The sequence below is a fragment of the Globicephala melas genome, chromosome 8 (genome assembly GCF_963455315.2).
Source record: "Globicephala melas chromosome 8, mGloMel1.2, whole genome shotgun sequence".
Classification (NCBI taxonomy): Eukaryota; Metazoa; Chordata; class Mammalia; order Artiodactyla; family Delphinidae; genus Globicephala; species Globicephala melas.
Genome location: NC_083321.1, coordinates 62,704,331 through 62,728,857, shown reverse-complemented (window position 1 = coordinate 62,728,857; position 24,527 = coordinate 62,704,331). Strand labels below are relative to the sequence as shown.

At 39.8% G+C, this 24,527-nt stretch overlaps 1 protein-coding gene and 1 pseudogene across 1 annotated transcript in view; both read right to left on the bottom strand.

The window, feature by feature from the left end:
- Positions 1-5,759: 5,759 nt before the first annotated feature.
- On the bottom strand, positions 5,760-6,434 carry LOC132597698 (protein tyrosine phosphatase type IVA 1 pseudogene; annotated as a pseudogene).
- Positions 6,435-15,430: 8,996 nt separating this feature from the next.
- CCDC81 (coiled-coil domain containing 81) overlaps positions 15,431-24,527 on the bottom strand; it is a 38,028-nt gene continuing 28,931 nt past the window's right edge. The window contains exons 13-14 of the mRNA XM_060304343.1: positions 18,236-18,445; positions 15,431-15,921 (exon numbers count right to left, since the gene is read on the bottom strand). Of these exons, the coding sequence (XP_060160326.1) occupies positions 15,780-15,921; positions 18,236-18,445 (352 nt within the window). The 3' untranslated portion in view covers positions 15,431-15,779. The remainder of the gene's footprint in view (positions 15,922-18,235; positions 18,446-24,527) is intronic.

Sequence of the window (24,527 nt, the reverse complement as noted above, 5' to 3'; positions counted from 1 at the left end):
ATGATCTTGTCTACGTCCTGTCCCACAACTTCCTCTGTACCCCAACTATACCTCCTTTATACTCAATGTAACAGAAAAGAAAAATAGTAGGGAAAATTAATGAAACCAAAACAGGTTGATGAGATCAACTGAATTAACAAGCTTTAGCTATACTGACAAAGGCAAAAAGAAAGACGATAGCAATTACATTTCCTTTGTTCAAAGCGCAATGAACATCTTGCTGGCACTTACACAGGCCCTTACACGTGCTTGGTCTCTACCTGGAAAGCCCTTCCCTCTGCTTCTCTGCTCTTTACCAATTAAATTTCAGTTCACCCCAGCTTTCTGCCTGGAGACATCATTCATCATTGGAGTTCAAATGCACTTGGCTCCAGGAAGTCTTCCTGGACAGAGTTAATAATTAAATTAGAAATCAACAACAGTAAAAAAGAAAACGGGAAATTTCCAACTCTTTGGAAGTTAAACAATATATTTCTAAGTAAGTCACGGTTCAAAGAAGAAATCACAAGATAAATTATATATGTTGAGCTGAATAAAGAAAAATCAAAATTAATGAGTTGTAGCTAAAGTAGTGCTTAGAGGGAAATTTTATAGCTTTAAATGCCAATATCAGGGGAAAAAAAGAATAAAAGGTCTCAAAGCAATAATAAACTTTCTCTTTAAGAAACTAGTAAAGAAAACTAAAAATAGAATTACCATATGACCCAGCAATCCCACCACTGGGCATACACCCAAAGAAAACCATAATTCAAAAAGACACATGCACCCCAATGTTCACTGCAGCACTATTTACAATAGCCAGGTCATGGAAGCAACGTAAATGCCCATTGACTGATGAATGGATAAAGAAGATGTGGTCCATATATACAATGGAATATTAGCCATAAAAAAGGTACAAAACTGGGTCATTTGTAGAGATGTGGATGGACCTAGAGACTGTCATACAGAGTGAAGTCAGAAAGAGCAAAACAAATATTGTATATTAATGCATATATATGGAATCTAGAAAAATGGTACAGATAAACTGGTTTGCAGGGCAGAAATAGAGACACAGATATAGAGAACGAACGTATGGACACCAAGGGGGGAAAGCGGGGGGTGGAGAGGGGTGGGATGAATTGGGAGCTTGGGATTGACATATATACACTAATATGTATAAAATAGATAACTAATAAGAGCCTGCTATATAAAAAAAATAATAAAATTCAAAAAAAAAGAAACTAGGAAAGGAAAAGCAAACAAAATTCAAAGTAAGCAAAGATTAGAGTAGAATTCAATAGACTTATAACAAAGAAGTTGAATTAGTAATTAAAAATCTTCCCACCAAGAAAAGCCCAGGCCCAGAATTCTTCATGGGTGAATTTTATCAAATATTTAAAGTATAAATAATACCAATCCTTCAGAAACTCTTTCAGAAAATAGAGGAGGGAACACTTCCAAAATCATTCCATGATACTGGTATTATCCTGATATCAAAACCAGATTAAAAAAACAACACAAGAAAACTATAAACCAATATCCTTCATGAATACAGATGCAAAATTCTAAACAAAATATTAGCGAGCCAAATCCATCAACATAAAAGAATTAAACACAATGAGCAAGTGGAATTTATCCCAGGAATGCAAGGTTGTTTCAACATTTAAAAATTGATCAACATAGTACATGATATTACTAGAATGAAGGACACAAACCACAGGAACATGTCAGTGGATGTGGGAAAAGCATTTTAAAATACCCAACACCCGTTTGAGATAAAACTTTCAACAAACTAAGAATAGAAGAGAATGTCCTCAACCTGATCAAGAACCAACAGCTAACATCATACTTAATGGTGAAAGAATGAATACTTTCTCCCTAAGATCTGGAAGTTGTTTTCACCATTCCTGGTCAACATGGAGGGTCTAGCCAGTTCAATAAAGAAAGAAAAATAAAGTAAAGGCATCCAGACTGGGGGGAAAAACAAGAGTAAAACTGCCTTTATTCACAGATGACATAATCCTATAAGCAGAAAATGCCAAAGAATAGAATAGCACTTGCATTGCTCTCGCTTTCACCCTCCCTCCCTATCTCTCTTTCTCTCTCTTCTAACAAATGAGTTTAGAAAGGTCATAGAAAGCAAGGTCAATATACAAAAATCAATTGTATTTCTATAGACTAGCAGCAAACAATCTAGAAATAAAATTAAGAAAACATTCCATTCACAATAGCATCAAAAAGAAAAAATACTCAAGCAATTCAAGAGGTGCAAGTCTTGTACAATGAAAACTGCAAATCATTGATGATAGAAACTAAAGATTTAAACACATGGAGAAATGTTCCATGTTCATGGAACTGAAGACTCAATATTGTCAAGGCGGCAGTTCTCTCCAAATTATCTATAAATTCAACACTATACCTATCAAAATCCCTGCAGGCTTTTTTTTTTTTTTTTTTTTGTAGAAATTGACAGGATGATCCTAAAACTTATATGGAAATGCAAGGGACTTAGAATAGCCAAAATTTTTGAAAAGGAATGAAGTACATGATCCAATTTCAAAGCTTACTATAAAGCTACAATGATCAAGATAGTATGCTCATATAGATCAATGGAACAGAGTTGAGAATTCACAAATAAGTCCTTATATTCATGGTAAATTGATCTTTCAACTACCACGATAATTCAATGGAGGAAAGAATTGTCTTTTGAACAAATGATGCTGGGACAACTGGATATCCACATGCCAAAAAAAATATATATATATATATAGACATTTACCTCACACCATATACAAAAATTAATTCAAAATGGACCACAGATCTAAATGTAAGAGCTAAAACTATACAATTTCTAGAAGAAAATATAGCAGAAAAATCTTTGTGACTGATTGAGGAGAGTTCTTAGATACAATTTAAAAGCGTGATTCATAAAAGAGAAAATTGATAAATTGTACTTCACCAAATTTTTTAACTTTTGCACTTTGAAACACACCAATAAGGAAAAAAATGACAAGTAACAGACTGGGAGAAAGTATTTGCAAATTATATATCTGATAAAGGCATTGGATCCAGAATATGTAAAGAACTTTTACAACTCAGTAAGATGACAAAAAAACCCAACTGAAAAAATGGGCAAAATATTTGAATCGACATAGTACCAACAAAGATATGTGAGAGAATGTACACTAAAAGATGTTTAACAACATTAGTTGTATTAAAATTAAAACTACACTGGGATAACACTTCCCGCTCACCAGAATCGCTGTAATAAAAAAGACAGACAGTAAGTGTTGGAGAGAATTAAAACCTCTTCTAGCAGGGCTTTGTCTCCTAAGCACTATGAGGTTAAGGGAAATTTCCCTCTGTCTTTTAAAAGTCTTCATTCTAACTCCCCAGCCTCTTATACATAGTCCCAGAACTCAGCAAGTGTCATTTAGTATAGTGGATGCTGTGGTTGTACCACCCAGATCCCTCTAAAGGTCTGAAACACTTACTCAGGGCCCGCTGCCAGGAGTATTATCAGCTGAAGGCTCACAGTTGCATCCCCCGCTGGGAGTTGCAGTTGACTGAAGGAAGATGCTTCATCCAAGGTTATGCCCTCATCCCCAGGGACAGCCTGCATCCAATGACTGGTTGATTCGAGTCCAAAGGTCCAACCCCCTTGCCACAATTGCAGACATCTCTACATGGCCATCCCAGCTTCAGAGCTCCCTGGGAGATTGGCTAAGGTCACTGTTGAAACTGTATGTATCACCATTCAACTTCTGCAGCATCCTGGTTCTCTTGCTCCCTCTCAAGTGTTGTTGAGATGACTCCCCAGTAAGCTTCCAAAGGCAAATCTCAGATTCAGTACCTGTTTCCTGAGGAACTCAACTTGCAACATGAAACTAGCCAAGCTTCTCAATTTTCCAATCTGTTGCACCAGCCTCACATGACCATCTAAAGCCTTGCTGGGTTTCTCTTTCCCTCAGTAGAGACCCTCTGCAAGAACAAAGCCAGATCCTTCCTTAGTCTATGTCCAGAATCGGTAAATACCCCCAGGAAACAAAATGGCTACTCACCTCAGGAGAGCTCCTTCCTCTCTGGAATACCTATTCATCTAGTCTTTGCTGCTTTCACAGCTCCCATATGTCTTTAAACATGATTTGGGTAATTTATCCATATTTTTCTGAATGTTGCAGGGAGGGTATTGGGCTGTCATGACCTACTACATCCTATCTAGAAGTGGAAGTCTCTAGACACAGATTTTCAAAATTCCAAATGATACTACTAACTTTTTTTCCCTAACTTAATTGAATTGTAGTCAGAAAACTTACTTGTGTTATTCAAATATTTTAGAATTTTGATGAAATTATTTATGATCTAATATATAGTCAAATTTAATAAAATATTTCATGTACTCTTAAAAAATATGGATTCTCACTGTTGGATGCAATGCCTTCTTACGTTCATGGGATCAAACTTGTTAATTGTTCTGTTCAAATCTATAGCCTTACTGATTTTCGTCTACTTGATCTGTTTCTGGAAGAAAAATAGTAAAACTTATCACTATGGTAAACTTGTCAATTTTCCTTGTAGTTCTTTCCATATTTGCTTTATGGATTTTGAACCAATGTTATTTGATACATAAAATTTCGAATTGTTATAACTTCCTGGTGAATTGAAACTTTTGAAACTTTAAGTAATGATTTTCTTTATCTCTAGTAATGCCTTTGCTTATACTTTTACTAATATTAACAAAGCTATACCATCTTGCTTAGTTTGTCTCTGTCTCTCTCCTATAATTCCTTATTTAGATGTTTAAGTTCTTGTACTAGTTGGAGAATGGTGAATACTGACAAATTATTTCTCCCAGAGAACTACATTTCCAGACACTATGAATATATGGTTGAACTAACACAAATACATACCACCATTTTATCAATTACATAATAAAACAAAGTATCAAATATCCAAATATTGTTACACAGTTCAAAATTATATAAAATATTAGATGTCTGATCAGTTCATTAATAGAAATCCTCTTCTGTTTCGGTTGGAAAGACAAAGAAAAAAATATCACACTTAAAACAAAAATAATAGTAACTTCCAATAGGTATGGCGAAGAATTATAAGAACTTCAGAAATTTTTGAAATGTTTTTGCTACAAAGTATCTTTACCTTTAAAGTTTACTAAATAAAAGGACCTGTTCTATACATCCTGCACAAGACAAAGAGAACATGGAATTTCTAGTATGGAATCCTAAAAATATTCCATAGCCTCTTTCCATTCTGTCTTCAGGCCCTCCCCTCTAAAACTGCATCCGAAGTGTAAACAAAGTAACCGTAAGGCTTTTTTGTCTGAAGATATTACACACATATGCTTCTCTATGGTGTATATTTTACATGAACTTTCAACCAGAGGTGTGATCTTTTTCAAACTGGAGGTTTTCATAACAGCACAAAATGAGATTTATAGAAAGACATTAAATAATCACCATAAGTCTTGGTAAGAATTCAACAAAATCATTTGTTATACAAACCTGATGCATACTGGTACACGTGTGGGGTGGTAAACATAAAGGAGCAGACAAATAACCATATAGGTCTTACTTGCAATGTTTGAGATGACTGGAGGAATAAACCACATATGGTTTACAGTGCTGTTCCTAATTCCTAGGATTTTAATTCTGTATGATACTAAAAATATACAAGTATTGTGCTGAGTATTTTGGCACCTAATCTCTCAATTTCTTATATATTGTTTCTGGCATGGGGATAGTAGTAAGCCAAACAGGCTGCAATTCTGTCAAGCTTGTGGCTTTTCAGTATTCCTATGGAAGCTTCATTAGACTTGTCATTCATTAAGCCTATTATGTTGGCTAATATGTACGATAAATTAAGTCCTGTCTCAAGTTTGACTTCCAAGGCAGGCAGCCAAGTTTTATTGAATGCAACAGTTGTTTCTATGACCACTAGAGTCTTTGAAGCGCAGCCGCATTTTAGAACGGTGTTTCTCCAAATACAAAAGTTGCTTGCTGTTAAAAGCTCCACGCCGCTTTTGTCTTATAAACTGTACTGCATCTTTATTTTTCATTCCACCTTCAATTAGTGCCAGGGCAACAAGCACTGGAGTTCTCCCAAGACCTGCAACACAGTGAACAGCAATCCAACAACCAGGTTCTTCACGAAATTTAATGTTTAAAAGACTTAACGAGTCACCAACAATCTGGTTAAAGGGTGATGAACCATCATCAAAGGGCCAATCCAGAACCTGGATACCTTCTTTCTCCACAAGAGCAGTGTCATAAGTTGCTTCACATATTCTTACTGTTGTGGTAACTCCGTATTTCTTAAGGTCCTCTATAAATTTGTTTAAGGTTGCACTGGTTGGATTGTGTGTAATAAGAAATCTCATGTTCCTGTATGTGACCTCCACAGGGGCTGGGCGGTTCAGTGGAGCCATGTTATTTTAGTTTAAAAAAAAAAAACCACACACAAAAAAAACGCGATACGGTTACGAAAAAAAAAATTAAATTTTTGAATGCAGAAATGATGTAAAGAAACAGAAGTCTACTCCAATATGCCCCACTCGAAATTCTCAATGCTCTGGATATGCAATTGGGAGTAACAGGAAATGAAATGAACCTCCTAACAAGAAGCCATCCTTCAGTTCATAATACTGAGTCAATGGAAAGGAAGAGCACCGAGGTTTACCCCATCCAGGTCGTAATTTCTGTTAAATGCTCTGATGATTTCAATCCCACACTTCTGGGTCCAGGATGACCGCGCCTGTGGGGGCTTCTTGGTGGAGTAGCAACGAATTTCTACAGTTCACTTGTCCTCATAAAGGTCGTGCTGCGCCTGGCGGTACTCTCCGGGGCCCTTCAGAAACTCCATAAATGCGTGACCAAGAACACCACAGGAAGGACTTAGTTTACTCATTAAAGACTGTGGCCTAATCATACAGCCGGTTCCGTGGTACAGGCGGCGGTGGCGTCGGCTGCTGAGGAGGAAGCTGTAGTGATCGTCGCGGAGCTGCGGCTGCGGCGGGGCTCCGAGCTCTACCCAGCGCCGGCCTCGGGAGACCCAATCCGCGCGCGCCGAAGCGCTCTTGCGTCGCAAGCCCTGCCTTTTATAGCCGGCGTGACGTGCGTTCCTCTTCACCAGTCGCGGCGGGGCGGGCCAAAAACCTGAGAGCGAGGGCGTGGGGCCCGCCCTCCGCAGACGTCACCACGGCCGCCGCGGGGATTGAGCTTGTTGGCGTAGGGAGAAGGGCTGCAGCTTGAGCCTTCTCACCTCCCCGCCTCCTGCTGGGGAGGAAAGAGGCTGAGGACGGACTTGAGGATGGGAATGGTGGGGGACAAAGCCTGGAAGAGGCTGAAGAGAGACGGAGGGGGGCCAAAACGGGCGGGAAAGGGAAGGTAGTGGAAGAATCCCGCCCATTGACTCTGCTATGTCTTCCTCCACCGGCTTCATGTTTTAGACATGTCATATTGCTAGGCTTTTTTCCAATTTGGTCTGACCAACTTTGTCTTTACTGAAGAACTTCGTCCATTTACATCATTTTATTACATTATATTGTCTTATTCTTTTATATTACAATGTTATTGCTATCTCTGCATCTGTTTTTCTCATATTTTGTGTTATCTGACCTATGTCTATATTTCTTTTTTTATCTTTTGATTTCTTTTGGGTTAAGATTCCTCCCCTAAATCCATATTTTCCTTACACTGTTTTGGAAATTTGTAATTGTGGTTAAAACTTCTTAGCAGTTATTATAGTTTAGACACTGTTCTAAATCTGAATAGGTTTACATAATTTCATTTGATACAACAACCCTATGAATTAGATACTATTATTTCCATTGTTATGATGAAAACCACTTTTAAACCCTGGGCACAGAAAAGTTATTTGCCCAAGGTCACACGGCTAGTAATTGGCAGGGCTGAGATTGGAATTCTGGAATTCTGGACCTAGAGTCTCTCTCTAATATGTATGTCTTATTATATACCTTATTCCTATACTTTCAGTACTTAAATGGCTTAGAAAAATTCAAACATTCAAAATCTTTTCCCGGGACTTCCCTGGTGGTCCAGTGGTTAAGAATCCGCCTCCCAACGCAGAGGACATGGGTTCAATCCCTGGTTGGGGAACTAAGATCCCACGTGCCGTGGGGCAACTAAGCCTGCGCACTCTAGAGCCCACACACCGCAACTACTGAGCCCACGTGCTGTGGAGCCCATGCAGCAGAACTAGAGAGTCCCACGTGCCACAACTACTGAGCCCTTGCGCTCTGGAGCCCATGCGCCACAACTAGAGAGTCCCACCAGCCACAACTACTGAGCCCGCACACCAGAACTAGAGAGCCCGCGTGCTCTAGGGCAGCTCGCCACAACTAGAGAGAAGCCTACGTGCCACAATGAAGAGCCCACATGCCACAACGAAGATCCCGCGTGCTGCAACTAAGACCCGACACAGCCAAATAAATATTTTTTTAAATCTTTTCCCACCTCATGAAGGAACTCAACATGCGTTAACTATTAATGTTGTCAAGTATTTTTTTAACCCCACAAATTACATTGTTTATAAAAATCAGTGTTTTTTTAAATTTGCCCAATATGTCAGCAATTTCTTTGCTCACTATTTCTTCTTGCATCTCAACTCTTTCTTCTAAGATTATTCTCCCTTATCTAAGAGCATCTTTTGGAGGTTCCTTTAGTTCCTGTTATATGATCAACTTTGATGTTTTATATAATCTTGAAAATATGCATTTTCTCACTGTTGAAAAATACATTTTATTGTTGGTAGATTTTTTTGTTTTTTCTTTGTTTAATAAACAAAAAAATTTTAATAAATTTAATTCTAAAATTCTTTTATTTTGCTTTCATTTCTAATAGTTCCACTGAGTACACAATTCTACATTGAAGATATTTGAAGATAGCCCTTTGAAGATATTCCCTGTCTTCGGGTTTCCTTTCTAACAACTTTAGAATTTTCTAAAATGTCTAGGCTTTGTTTCCTGGCCTATACTTGGCCCATAACAATAAAGCCCTATTTCTTCCTTCTTTCCTCTTCCTTCCTTCTTTGCTCTTCCTTTCTCCATCCTTCATTTCTTCTTTAATAACTCAGTCCACTACATGGAGGGGAGCAAGGTAGCTGTCTGTGCAGTAGGTGCGGACACTGAAGATACTGGAGTCGGGGGAGAGGGTGAGGAGGACATTCAAGCAAGGTGTGGGGGGGTAGTTGCAGCCTAGTACCAGCTGTCAGGTCCCTGGCAGGGTGCAGAGGACATGTACATAGGGGGACAGCAGTGGCGATCAGAGATTACATAAGGGTTTATCCAGTAAGATTACATAAGAGTTTATCCAGTACTACATTGAGAATAATGGGAATCAGGCATCTCACTGTCAGACAGGAGTTATAAATATGGAAAGGGAAAAAAAGTACAATTAGTTGTAGGATTTGGGGTTGGAATTGGTTGTATCTCTGTGAAGTCATCATTTCAATATATAGATATAGAAATATAGATGAGTATGAGTGTGTGTGTGTGTGTGTTTGAATTCCTCAGCTTTATCACAGAGAGCAGAGAGGGCCTGAAGCAATGACAACCCAATAGCAATGATGAGAACAATAGCACTCAGATCATGGTTTGTTAATACCATTCTCCATTTAAAAAGTCTCCTTGGGCGCAAGAGGGAAGAGATATGGGGATATATGTATATGTATAACTGATTCACTTTGTTATAAAGCAGAAACTAATACACCATTGTAAAGCAATTATACTCCAATAAAAATGTTAAAACAAACAAACAAAAAAAACCGTCTCCTTGGGGAAATGGCTGATTCCAGAGGTGGGGCAGAAAAAAATGAGTAGCCTGGAACATCTTAATATGACAAAGTTATGGAGGTGTTAATAAACGATAGGAATATGACAAAAGGACATAGACCAAAAAGAGCACAGACCAAAGGAGGCTAAAGAAACCCAACAACTAAATGAAATACGGTATCCTAGATGGGATCTTGGAACAGCAAAAGGACATTGGGGTAAAACAAGTGAAATCTGAATAAAGTGTGAAGTTTAATTAATGGTAAAGTACCAGTGTTGATTCCTTAGTTATGAAAGATGTATCATAGAAACAGATGTTAACAATGGGGGAAAGTGGGTGAGGAGTGTACAAGGAACTCTCTAAAAGCATTCTAAGTTTTTTTTTTTAATTATTTAAAACAAAACAAAAAACAGAAGCCAGCTTAAAGAGCTCCCACTGATCACGATTTTTATATCAATGATAGGACTGGATTATTAGTCATTGAATAAAATAAAAATCCTTAAGTCTATACTGCTATAAATAAATAAATAGGGAGAAGCAAACACTTTGCCTTATAGTAGAATGCCAGCTAATAAAGTAGCAGCAATGGTGGAATTAGAAAAGTCTGTATTTAGCAATCATCATAATTATGCATTTAGCAAAGAAACATCAATAGATGCTAAAACTAGTGGATGATACTCAATGAGGAATGGGATATTACTTTCAAAATACCTACCATGAAATGCCAATTCGTTACAAAAGAAAAAACAACTTGATAGTGGTAAACCTGGCAAGCATCCCTTAATCAAATGATCAAAGTTAACGTGACCAGTAATGGGACAGACTGAACTGGGTACCACCTGATATAATGGAGTGCAAGGAACCTAGCATCACATCTGTGATATTCCTGGAAAAAAAAAAAATACATATCAGCTAAATGTTACACATGATCATTGATTGGCTCTTTTTGCTTAAAAGGACATTACTGGGACAAGTGGCAAAATTTTAATTGAGTTTTTGGATTGTATGGTAAATGAGTGTTAATTTTCTGATTTGGGTGGTTATATTGTGGTTTTATGGGAGAATATACGTATTTGTAAGGCATTATGCTCTAAAGTATTCAGAAGTGATAGGGCAAATGTCAGCAACTTGCTCTTACTTAGTTCTGGGGATGGGGGGTGATATTTTTACCATTCTTTTATCTTCCCTGTAAGTTTGAAATTATTTCAAAAATAAAAATTTATCTCTAGCATTAATTTAAATGGCTTAGATCATAGGTAATTGGTTGATGCTTGCTTCTCTGAATTCCCACTTTGTGTCTGCCTCTAGAGACTTTTTTTGCAGCTTTACATTTTTTTAAGATTTAAAAAGAATCTTAGCTAGCATTATTAGGTATTTTGTAGATTGTTTCCCCCAAAATTTCAGGATATGGCAGACTGGCAGTTGTCCACTACTATCCATTTCCCTCATTTTTAGTATCAGCATTCCCTGAGTATTTCACTACACACATGGCCACCAAGCTAGAGACTTCATTCCCCAAGCTCCCTTGCAGCATGGTATGGCCACGTGATTAAATTTTGGCCAATGGGACGTGGACAGAAATAATGGTACCACTTCCAGGTTATACTACTTAAAAAAAAAAAAAAGCACACTTGCTCTCCTGCCCTTTTCTTCCTACTTGCTAGTTAGGAGATGATACCTGGAGCAGTTTTCTTGACCCAGTGGTGGAAACCACAGGAGAAGCTGGTACAGCCACCCTACTGTCGGGGTCTATGTACTTCTAGACTGTTTCTTGAGAGAAAAATGCACTTCTGTCTTGATTAAGCTACTAGTATTTGATCTCTGTTATAGTGCTACCCTAACTAATAAAATGTAAATGAAAGGACTGAGGTACCACCTGATTTGGGGGAAAGGGGAAAGGAAGAAAAATAAAGACTCAAAACCAAAATAAAATGCTTCTGGTGCTGGCCAAGATGGAGTAAGGGCTCTACAGCATTTCTCTTCAACTGACGTAACTGAACAGATTATAAAAAGCAACTACCTGAGGACTCTGAAAAGGAAACAGTAGCAGGGGGATTGTGTAAGTAAATCAAAAGCTGAAGGATGACTGGCGTAGTGATGAATTTACTGGGAAATTTATTCCTCTTCTGGTTTGACCTGAAAGCAATCTACGATCCAGAACGACACAGAAAGCCTAAACTCAAGAGAAACCCCCTCTTTCTAGCCAGAGAAGCAGGAAAAGCGTTCCATATGAGCTAGAGTATAGAGGGAAAGCCCTTTTTTTCCCCCTCCCTGGTAGGCCCCAAGACCAACTGCAGTCACGAAGCTGCACAGTGGCAACAGGAATAGCAGTGGTGGTGGCATTCGAGCACCTAAGACCCTGAGAGGTCCTGTCTTCCTGGCCAGAGGAAGCAGGGAAAGGGACCCCGTGGTCAGAAGAGTGTGGGAGGAATCTCTGTTATCTGTTTCTGTCTTGTCATCCACTAGCTCCCCTTTGAGAGAGCGAAGGGAGCTAAAACTCCAAGAGAAACTCTGGCTTTAAAGCCAGACGACTGGGAGTAAGAGACTGGAGAATGTGAAAGGAATTCCAGAGAGGAGAAAGCTGGAGAAAGAGATCCCCTAATTCTGTGTACGAATTAGTACAAGTCTCAGGTTTACTCCCAAGCGGCACACGTGAAAAACAGATCCAAAGAAACACAGACTTTGAGAATGGAACTGACATCACAACGACTACCCACAGAAGGTGAGATAGCACTTGCATCCTGAACGTCAAGATTTTGCTTGCTCTAAATAAATACTTAATAAATAAATAAAGATCAACATTCTCCAGTGGATTTTAACAAGGTGGGGCAAATAGTTACCTTAGTTTCTTGGGGTACCTCAGAACAAGACAGTCTGGTTATGACAAGATCGGACCTAAACATTCCTCAACCCCCTGGTCGAATACCATTATAATACTATCTTAACCACAAATGAATTCCAGCAAACTATGAAGTACTGTGAGAGGGAAAAATTAGGTTAAAACTGTGTTTATCAAACTGAAAATTATCTGTTTACACTAGTAGATTGTTAAATCAATTTTGTTCAGTCTAATCAGAAACTTTTTTATGAAATAAAATAGAAATTATCAAAATGCATTGCAGATGGGTAAATATAACCCTGTAAAACTTTTGTCTCAATTACACGTGTGGGCATAGGTTCTGTGTTTCAGTATGAAATGTATTTCCTTTATTGAGTCTTACTCAAAAAGTTTTGAAAACTACTGGAGTATGTGCTTTCTAACAGCCATTCCAATTCTCAACTCACTATTTTTATGAAGAGTCAAAAAGGACGGCAAAAGTGGACATGGTTCTCTAGAACTGAAAGGGCATTTTCAAAAGCAAAGTCCTACACTTTGCTCACTTTTGATAACTTGAGCTTGTTATAACATTGAAGGAAAGCCATCCAGAACAGGAGTTCTTAACCTGTGGTCCAGGTGATCTAGGAAAACTCTAATTATATGCAAACTATTGTATATGAAAATGTGCATATTTTTAGGAAAGAGTCCAGATTTTCCATCAGATTCTCAAAAGAGTCTGTGACCGTCCAAAACATTAAAAGCCACTGAAATTGGGCATCCTTTGATACATTAAGCTGGTCTGGCAGTGTCGTAGTTCCAGAAATGACAGAGCTTGATGATAGTAATTCAAATTGATTTAGAAAAAGACATTCTAATTTGAGTATGGCCTCATAACAAGTTTGAGCTAAAACAATATTAGCAGTTAAGATCAGTGAAAAAGATATCAAATTAGGAAGACTTGCTCAAAAAAAAAAAAAGACTGTGCATTCTTTATTGTATGAAATCAACTGTTTTAATGAAAGACTGTAGTAACATTTGATTCTTAAAATGGTTGAATGATTTTTTAAAATTATGTTTTATAACCTAACTCACATAACCATGTCTCCATTTTAGCGTCAATAGACAGGAGCACAGGGCTTTTTTTTTTTTTTTTTTTTTCCCTGGCTGCACAGCATGCGGGAATCTTAGTTCCCCAACCAGGAATCGAACCCAGGCCCTCTGCAGTGGAAGCACGGCGTCTTAACCTATTTCTCCTTAAAAACTCAGCTTAGGCCTCATCTTTTCCAAAAGCTTTCCCTGTCAGGCTAACCTGACCGCAAGGACTCCACCTTACTCTTCCATAGCAAGAAATGCAAAGCGCTATCAGGTATCTACCTTGTTACAAGGAGATTCTAGTCCATCTCCCCTCTGCACTACATGGTGAATGCTCTGAAGGCAGGCAGGGACTGATGAGGTCTTAATCTCCAGGTCACTAGCTTGGTGCCTGGCACACAGTAAGAGTCAGTACTGCTACCTGCGGTAATAAATTATAAGGTCAGTTCCTACAGTAAAAACGTCTATGAAGTTAGATCTTTTCACCACCTAAACATATCAAAATTGCCTAAAGTCTTTTTTTTCTTTGACAAGGCGGTCTATATTTTTTAAAAATATTCATACAATACTATTATAGTGATTTATTATATATTAGAGACAGAGAAGTACTCCAAGAATGGAGCAGGGATGAATTTCAAGCAAGTCAAGCAGTCCTGGGGAAAGGCTATTGTTTTAAATATGGCTTGGTGGGGATGGGACCTGCATGGAGGGATCTTCTGAGGAAATGGAAGGAAGTAGTAATGTAGGGAGTGGTGGGGGCAGGTTCCAGACAATTCCAGTCACCAGGGAGCATACTTGTTTCCATAGAAAAAGATAACATTAGCAACAAAATTTGCCCAATATCAACTCGAGTAGACTACTTTCCCCTTAACCATTCAGGGCTCAAAACGTTCCTATTTTGTATCTGGAGTAGGGCAAAACAATGTCTCGATATGGCAGGTAGAAAGCAAAGCGTCTAAGGGACTTTCTAGCCAGCTTTCGTATCTCAGAAATCTAGACATCACTCTGCTTTGTTAATTGTTGTACCTGAGGTGTTAGGACAGGGCAGGGAGAGGAAAGACAAAGGGTGGAGGCAAATGAAGCAAGCTGTGGTTGAGAACACACACACCTGAACTGAAAACCAGTCCCTCAACAGGAAGCTATTCCTCTTCCACCGCACATACAGCTTAAGAATAGATGCAAGGGAAGCAATGAGAGAAGAAGATGGACCCTGGCAAGGCAGCCAGGCTCCCCTCACAGGACACAACAAACCTACAGTCGATCGTGGTGCAGAAATGCCTGGATGGTGGAATGGTTGGCCGGAAGATCACCAAGAGAAAAATATTCCCTGAGGTCCCAACAAGTCCCGGGTGTGTTATCAGCTAGAAAATTCAAGAAGCATTGCACTGGCCACTGGAGGCAAATGGCCTAACCTACCTTTGGGAGGGTCACACATCCCCAGGCCTGGAAAATATCGAGAGTTGGGGGAGGGGTGGTAAAATTCACCACTATGGGGCTTCCCTGGTGGTGCAGTGGTTGAGAGTCCGCCTGCCGATGCAGGGGACACGGGTTCGTGCCCCGGTCCGGGAAAATCCCACATGCCGCGGAGCGGCTGGGCCCGTGAGCCATGGCCGCTGAGCCTGCGCGTCCGGAGCCTGTGCTCCGCAACGGGAGAGGCCACAACAGTGAGAGGCCCGCGTACCGCAAAAAAAAAAAAAAAAAAAAAATTCACCACTATGAATCGTTATGCCCAAACACGGAGAAAGTATTTATTACGACACTTCATTATAGATGAGGAAAAGATGAAGTTTCTTAGACAAAGTCACAGAGGGAGTGGCAGGGCTGGGTCAGCAACACCCCCTCAGCCAGAATGAAGCTGGGCGCGCCTCTCAGGCCTGACTGCGGCAGGGTTGTCTGGGGCGGGATGGGAGGAGGACAGGTGGGGAGAACCTGTCTGTAGGAATTCCCTCTACCCCTGAAAGCACCCAAATGGCACAATAATTTTTTCTCCTCTGAAGTACAAATATGTAGTTTCACCATCACCCCTGCACGTTTAAAAAAGAAAAACTTTCCCTAGGAAAGGCAGGCCCAGACGTTGGGTTTTATACAAACAGCAGGGAGCCCTGCATGTACTTATTCAGGGGCCACACGTTGCTCTTGCCCACGTTGGAGGGTCGCCTCTGGCACTGCTTGCACCGCCGATACTTCTCACACTGGTCCAGGAGGAAGAGCTTGCTGGGGGCCCTGTGGAGAGGCAGAAGAAGGGGTCATTCGCCGGCGTCCCCAAGTCCTTACTGGATGCCTCGCCTGGAAGCCGGTGCAATGGAAGGGATACAAAAGAAAAGTCACACCTGGTCCCTGCTCTCCAGGAGCTTACGGCCCACCTGTGATTTCCCACCTGTAGTCTCTCCCCTCTACGCTGCTACCTGCTGCTCGCCCCAGGCCGGGCGTCTCCTGCTTCTCCTCCTTCCTTAGTGAATAAAAGGCTCTGCATGGTGCCTTCACAACAGTCTGACCCCAGCCCTCCCCCCACACCCACGTAAACCCTCAGAGAACACAGGACTCGCCCAAGGTCACTCAGCCAGCGTGAATGGGATGGTGACTCCAAAGCCTCAGTATTTGTGGCTTTGTCCCGTGGATGCGCCTTTACCTGTCAGGCTTCCCCGGGAGACAGCATTTGAGAGGGAGATCAAGCCATTAAGCTGCTGGTTAACACCCCAGCAGACAATGAAGCGTAGACTTCAATGGAAAGTCCCAGGGGGCCAGAGGCCTCTGGAGAGTTAAGGGCAGGAGAGGAAGTGAAGACGTAGAAAAAGAGGATGAAAGCAGCTAGAAGCAGAGATGAAGGGATGACAGTGACTGGTTTTCCACTTCAACAGTTTTTCTTGATTGTGCAGGATGTGCACAATCCCTGATGTGTTCCCCTACGTTATCAAAATTTCTACACGGTGGGATTCTGTAAAAAGCAGCATCAATGACAGCCTTCAAAGGAAAAAGGACCATCTTGGGAGATTGGGACTGACATATATACACTAATATGTATAAAATAGATAACTAATAAGAACCTGCTGTATAAAGAAAATAAAATAAAATTCAAAAAATCAAAAGAAAGAAAGAAAAAGGACAATCTTGGCAGTAGGCAGGGGAAGACCTACCTGGCTTGCCTTGGCGATGGGACCGAGTATCATGAGCTAAACTGCATACAGGTGAACCTTGTTTTTGCTTCTGCTTTGTTTTCTTTTTAACACCAACCAATTCCTCCTTCCTATGTGCTGTCCACTTGAGTCCCTGCCCACAACTTGGCCTAGGTCTTCAGGTGAGAGGACTGCTCTGCCGTGTCCGTGGAACAGCTGGGCTATCCTGCCACTCAAGGTTATGTCATGTCTCCTCTACCCTTTATCACCATGTTAGCCAAGCCTTCTTCCAAAATCCAACTAAAATCTCCCTCCCTGACACTAATCTCATTGCCTTCTACCTTCTTTCCCACAACATTGAGAAAATGGCTTGAAATACCCAATTCCCCTTTCCCTTCCTCTTCCCTAGGCCAAACAACATCACTTCTCCTTTGGAACTTATTTTCCACATCATCTGTCATACTTTCATTGTCACAAAATATGGGTTCTACCCATTAGAAAGACAGGTGAGAAATGCCTTAAAATCTAAAAGGAAAAGGAGAGTTTCAGATCAAGATCCACTATAACAATTTTTTCTATGATAAGAATTCATTGATAATTGGCATATTGAATATTATTTTGGTATATTCAGGTTTTAATAACATTTGATTGCCTAGACTTTGTTTCTTCAAGTTTTCAACATTCTATGAAATCACACCTTCCATTTGTAAAGTATTTTAATTTTTGAAAGTGTAATAATTTTCCAACTCTTTATTTGATCCCCCAAACTCCTGTGTTAGCCAAGCCAGGCAAATGTTCACTTTCCCCATCTTAGAAATAAGAAAAGTAAGGCAAAAAGATTAGCTGCCTCTCCAAAGTTAGTGTTAATTCTCCAAAACATCTGGATTCCCCAACTCTAGATTGTAAATAGATAGTTGGGGAAAGTGAGCATGGATATAATACATTTCAGGAAGACGTTCTTGGTTGGGCATCTCACTTTTCCAATTGCCAATCTTACCCACAACCCCTTGACTCTGCTCTTACGAGAGCAACCCATAAGCCTTAGATGTGTTCAGACAGAAACACTTTCTTCCTATTTCCAACTAATTATCTCCAAAGAGAATTCCCACCCTCCTTCGCACATAGCCCCAGGCCTCCCTAGCCTCCACAAAGTGAAAATGAAGCTACTACACAGAGGCAATGATTAGGGCAGAGATGGCAAATATATAACATGCAACACAGCATTCTCCATCCCATGTCCACAACGGACGTTTCTGACATACCATAGCAGTATTTCCCACTGAACCCAGAATTCTTTTCTCACAAAGGTCTCTAGGCAGCCACCCCTAATAAACTGAAGCTGACACTTAAAACCTATCTGCCATCCCTGATTAGAGGAAACTAACAAGATGCAGAGGGGATTTTCAGGTGCAGTCAGCTACTACCGCTGGAAAGCCTTCTCCTCCAGGTCCCGCTGCTTCTTCAAGACAGCACTCCTTTCCCAGTCATCCTGTAAGTCTTGGTAGATTCTGCTCACTCGCTCAAGCTCAGCATTTCTGTCTGCCAAGTGCCTAGAGAGAACAGAAGAGTCTGAGATTCCATTCATAATACTGGGAAGGGCGTGCACCAACCTTAGGAGCCCCATTCCTTTCATGCTAAGTTAAACAGAAAACCTGGTTTTGTTCGCCACTCTTTGAAATAGACTAAGGGGCATGAACACTGTAAAAACATAGCGAAACTCCTAGCAAATAATTTGTGGGTCTAGGACCTTTCATCTTCAATCCTGGTTTAAATTAGCAGGATTAAAACCTTTTTCCAATTAACACATTCAGCCTTTAAAGCCATCAATTTCCTTTGAGGCTAATTTAACTGATCTGAAGATTCATCTCAAATGGATTTCCTATACTTTGCTTCCTTCCTTTCAGTCCAGCCTCTCAGCTGTCAGTAGTCCGCCCACCAGTTCTGCCAGATGTTTTACAAGACAAAGTAGACAGGTGCATGAATGAATGGTTAGAAAGGGGGAAAGAAACAGAAATGACTAAGCAAAAGAAAATGAAATCGAGAAAATATCTAACGTTGTGAAGAAGAGTAAAAAAAAAAAAAAAAACGTGTTTGGTGAAGGTCACATCATCAAAGAAATGACTGCAGTATAATATCTCTCTTCAAGCACAGTGTTCCAGCATTCCCAATGTTAAGTGTTTCTATTACTGGTCTCTAAACATGTAGTCACTGCTCTGTGAATCACCTTAAACCTGGTTCAATATAAATGTGTCTATTTCTTGCCAAACTGAAACTCTTACAGTCAGTTCTCATTAAATTCTGGAAGGGACTTCACTAAATGTGACCCTTGATTTAGCCTGCCTACTCTGAAAGGTCTTGTGTTACAGGTACCAACCGCCACTAGGTGTCAGGACCCGCCGATAAAATACTGTAATGTGCTCTGTGCTGGTTCACTTATTCTAAAATAGCATGGCCCCATTATCCTCTAACAAGCGTTGATTCAGTAGCTATTGTGCGGTCACTATAAAGATTAAGTAGGATAATATACAGAAAGCGCCAATGCCTATCACACAATGGGAGTTCAACGACGGAATGGTACCTATTATATATATTTTTTCATAACCATTTTTATCTTTTCACCGTTTTTTAAAATTGTAGTTAAAAAAAAAAAAACGCATAGGGGCTTCCCTGGTGGTGCAGTGGTTAAGAATTGCCTGCCAATGCAGGCGACACAGGTTCAAGCCCTGGTCCAGGAAGATCCCACATGCCGCGGAGCAACTAAGCCTGTGCGCAACTACTGAGCCTACGTTCTAGAGCCTGTGAGCCAAAACTACTGAGCCCACATGCCACAACTACTGAAGACCAGGCACCTAGAGCCCGTGCTCCGCAACAAGAGAAGCCACCGCAATGAGAAGCCCACACACTGCAATGAAGAGCAGCTCCCGCTCGCCACAACTAGAGAAAGCCCGTGCACAGCAACAAAGACCCAACGCAGCCAAAAATAAATTAATTAATTAAATTAAAAGAAAAAAACCGCATAATATTGACTATCTTAACCATTTCTAAACATGCAGATATATAGTGTTAACTATATTCCCACTGTTGTGCAATCAATATCTAGAACTCTTTTCACCTTGCAAAACTGAAACTCTAAACCCATTAAACAATGACTCCCTATTTATCCCTCCCCCAACCCCTGTCAACTACCATTCTACTTTGTTTCCATGAATTAGACTACTCTAATTACCTTATATAAACAGAGTCATACAGTATTTGTCTTCTTTTTGTGGCAGGCTTATTTCACTTAACATAATGTCCTCAAGGTTCATCCACATTGTAGCATGTGTCAGAACTTTCTTTTTAAGGCTGAGTAATATTCCATTGTAAGTGTATACTGCATTTTGTTTATCCTTTCATCTGTGGTTGGACATTTGAGTTGCTGCTATTTCTTAGCTATCATGAATTATGCTGCTATGAACATAAGTGTGCAAATACCTCTGAAAGATCATGCTTTCAAATCTTTTGGATATATACCCAGAAGTGGAGTTATTGAATCACATGGTAATTCCACTTTTAATTTTTTGAGGGACCACCACTGTTTTCCATAGTGGTTATATCTATTTACATTCCCACCAACAGCATAAAGGGTTCCTATTTCTCCACATCCTTTCCAATGCTTACTATTTTCTGTTGGTTTTTTTTTTTTATAATAGCCATCCTAACACATGTGAGGTAGTCTCCCTCTCTCTCTCTCTCCCTCTCCCTCTCTCTTTCTCTCTCTCTTTCCTTGCCAGTTCTAGTTTCCTTTATCTTTCCTCTTTACGTCATATATATTCACATCTTAATGGTTTTATCTAATACTGAATAGACAATTTTCTTCCTTCCTAACCTTTTGAATGGTCTAAAAGAAGTACTTGTTAAATGTTTCATGGTGTATGTGGTGTAAGAAAAATATATAATTGTTCTTGTTTTGGACATTTCACAAGGCAATTAAACCACAGATATTATAATCCAAGATAAATGATAACACATTTTATCTTTGCATTTATGAAATCTTATTACACTATTCTGCAAATGTATAAATGTTTTCTTTTCAGAAAAAAAAACATAGAAAAAAAAGATAGCCATCTTATCCATGTATGTCACACTGATATATATATCCTAAATAGTGAAAGACATTTTCTTACATCTGCATAGGTGTTTTGCAGGGGAAAACATGAACAATTTGCTGACTGCTTACTCCATTCAGACTTCCATAGAGTTGGCATTCCTGCATTCTATATTATTGGAATTAAATTATTAAATTGTGTAATATAAACACAGCCGGATTTTAAATCTCACATTCCTACCTTGCCACCTTTATTCACTGGAGTAGAGAATCCCTGTGTCACAGGTGCACATAAGTAAATATTCAATAAAACATGGAATACCTCTTATCTTGGAGAGAGGCACACATAGAGTTAAATGTTAAATGACCTCTAGTTCCAACAGTGCAAATGATGACAGCTGACAGTTGAATAAGGGTCACCCCCACACTCTCACAGAGCATGGAAACCATTTGTTAATGAGCAGCTATCTCTTTGTGGTTTTGATTTGTATTTCCCCAGTGATTACCGATGTTGAGAATCCTTTCATATGCTTTTTGGCCATTGTTATACAATTCTTTAAAGGATAGGTTTAAAAGTCAGTTTACTTTAAATGCCTAGAAAGTAAGAACACGAAGTAAGATTAGAGGGGAAGCAACTAGGATTCTCCCAAGACTGATGGTGGAAGCAAATTGCTGTACTTTTTTAGAAAGCAAAGTGTCAGTATCTGGTAGTATTTAAAATTTAAAATACACTTGATCCAGCAACCTCACTTTTAGGAATTTATCCAGTAGAAACAGAACAACCAGTATAAGGAAAAATAAGAAAAATGCTTAATGCAGAATTGTTGTAATAGCAAAATACCTGGAAAGAAAGTGAATGTTCATCAATGGTGCAAAAGTTAAACTATATAATCCATATTATAGTATGCTGTTATTAAAGAAAAATGAATTTCATATATAGGTACTGACCTAAGTACAAATTAATGACACATTATTAGGTTAAAGAAAGGTTGGGTTGCAGAGTAATATGTAAGATTTCACAGGCCTCATTTTCATTTACAAAAATGGAAGGAAAAATATATATGTGTATATTGCTTGAATATATTTATAGAGAACAGGAAAAAATGTAGAAGGCTAAACTTAACACTGACTACTCGGTAGGGGAGATTATTAGCCTTATTTTTTTAATCTCTCCACTAACTGACTTAATGAGCATGAATTGTTATATTTTTTAAAACAGAAGCAGAAAAGTTTAAAGCAAAAAAAGTAAAACAAGTAAAAAGTAAAACAAGTAAAAAAAAGTAAAACAAGTAAAAGTAAAACACAGACTAAGTCATTCCCTCTGAAAGAAAGTGACCTTCTAGTTGCCACAGGAAGACCTAAGATCACATCTTGAGATGGACCGAGGATGGGGAAGTTGGGAAAGAAAAGAGAAGAGAATATGGAATAATCAGTAAAGGATATAGAAACAAAAGACAAGGATCTAATCCATATAAAAACGGGGGTTTACGACCAGAACGCCAACAAAAGAGATAACCAGATAACGACCATAGTTTGTATTTGATCAGAGCTCTGAAGTTTCCAGAATGCTCTCACATACATAATCTCATTTAATCGTCATAGTGAGGATAGGCAGGGCGGGTGTGATATCCTTATTTTTCATATGAGGAAAAGAGAGCTCAAAGACCCCATGTGTGATATGGTCCAGGTCACACAGTCTGGAAGTGACAGAGTTTAAACCCTCCTAACTCCACGTTCAGGAGAACAGCCAGAGAAGCTAAGGAGCAGAGGAGGAAACTGCAATAATCTCCGCAACACATGCAAAGGGTCCCAGATCTGGCTGTGGCAGCATGCTCGGAAAGGCAGAGCCACTGCGGGGCAAGGGGCAGCTGTTTGCTATGAAACAAGCTCCTTACAAGAACTTCATTTGACCCTTAACCACCTTGGAGGTAGTATTAGTATTCTCCCTAATAGCTGATAAGGAAACCAATGCCCTCAGGGGGCTGTAACCTGCCCAATCCCACACAACTAGTAAAATGGCAGAACCGCATATCAATCTATCAGAATGGAGACCGGAAGTGGTCTTGGAGACCCCAGGTAGTCATCCATTCGGTAAAAGATCATGGAGATGTGGGATGGGGGATCCCAGGGAGGGGCAGGAGCAGCCTGGGAAGCAGGGATGCACTTAGGGCTTGGGGCAACAGCTGTTAATCAAGAAGTATGGAAATATTTCAGTATTTTAGCAAACAGTACAGACATACAAGTATACATTGCCCTGGGCTGATGCAAGACTCAGTCCCCCATCTGATTTGACTCCAAAAGCCATGCATTTAACTACTCTCACCTCTCTACCCCAATCCAACCCTACCCTTATCACAATATCCTCCCACCTTCACCCAATTATTCTACTCATATATTCCGGTCTGAGCCTACTTGCTATAGAACATAACAGATCTTTGCACCATCCCACTGACCATTTGTAAAATTTATAAAATTTTAATATAATAACTTTTTTTCTTTTTATAAGTACAACTGCTTTTTTAAAAGAGGAGATTCCTTTGAAGAGAAGCCCTCTTGGAACTCCTGAGAACTTTGATCAAGTATCTGAAAATTGCTGAACATCTACAAAGAAGAAACTGTAGTTCTCTGTGGCAATCAGAGGGTGGAAGCGGGAGAGTAGGAAACATGGGAAATGGGAAGACAAGAGGAGCCTAGGAGATGTTACAAGGCTGAGGGCTGGTCAGGATCTTAAAAAATTCCCCATTTGTGGGGTAACCAATGGGTACTTTAAAACAGTGGGTGTCTGATGTTTGAGTTTAAAGGTACTGTGCATTGCTATGGCATAAAGTCCTCCTCTGCCTACCCTGACACCTTCGGCACCCCTGCACCAGCAAACATCAGCACAGCTTACTACACGCGCGGTTCTCTGAAGAAGGGGTTTAGTGGAGGTTGGGAAAGGGCCTCAGTTTCATGTTTGTGTCCACTTGAGCAGGACAGTACATTTGTGGCTCACATTGTATTTCCAGGTGACAGTGCTGGGGTGGACAACTCTTTTCAGACATTGTCCTGTAAAGGGAAAGAAAACTATGGAAAGGTAAGTAGAGGGAGAAGTGGGATTGAGAGAGTTCGTTTGTAACTTACGGTTAGCAAAGGGGAAAGGGGGTAGGGGAGGGATAAATTAGGAGTTGGGGATTAGCAGATACAAACTGCTATAAAGAAAATCGATAAACAACAAGAGAACTATATTCAACATCTTATAATAAACCATAATGGAAAAGAATATGAAAAAAGATAATGCATTGGGAATTATTGTTTATCTTACATTATATATGTGTATAAATATGTTTATATACACATGAATACATAATATTCTTTTTAAAATGACTTTGTTTTTAATTTAATAACTTTTGTGGGGGGGGGGGGCCTCTCGCGTTGCGGAGCACAGGCTCCGGACGCGCAGGCTCAGCGGCTCCGCCGCATGTGGGATCTTCCCGGGCCGGGGCACGAACCCGCGTCCCCTGCATCGGCAGGCAGACTCTCAACCACTGCGCCACCAGGGAAGCCCTAATTTAATAACTTTTCTTCATAGGGTGAATTGTGGGGATGAAACGAGATAAAGCACATAACAAGCTTAGAATAATATTTTGCAC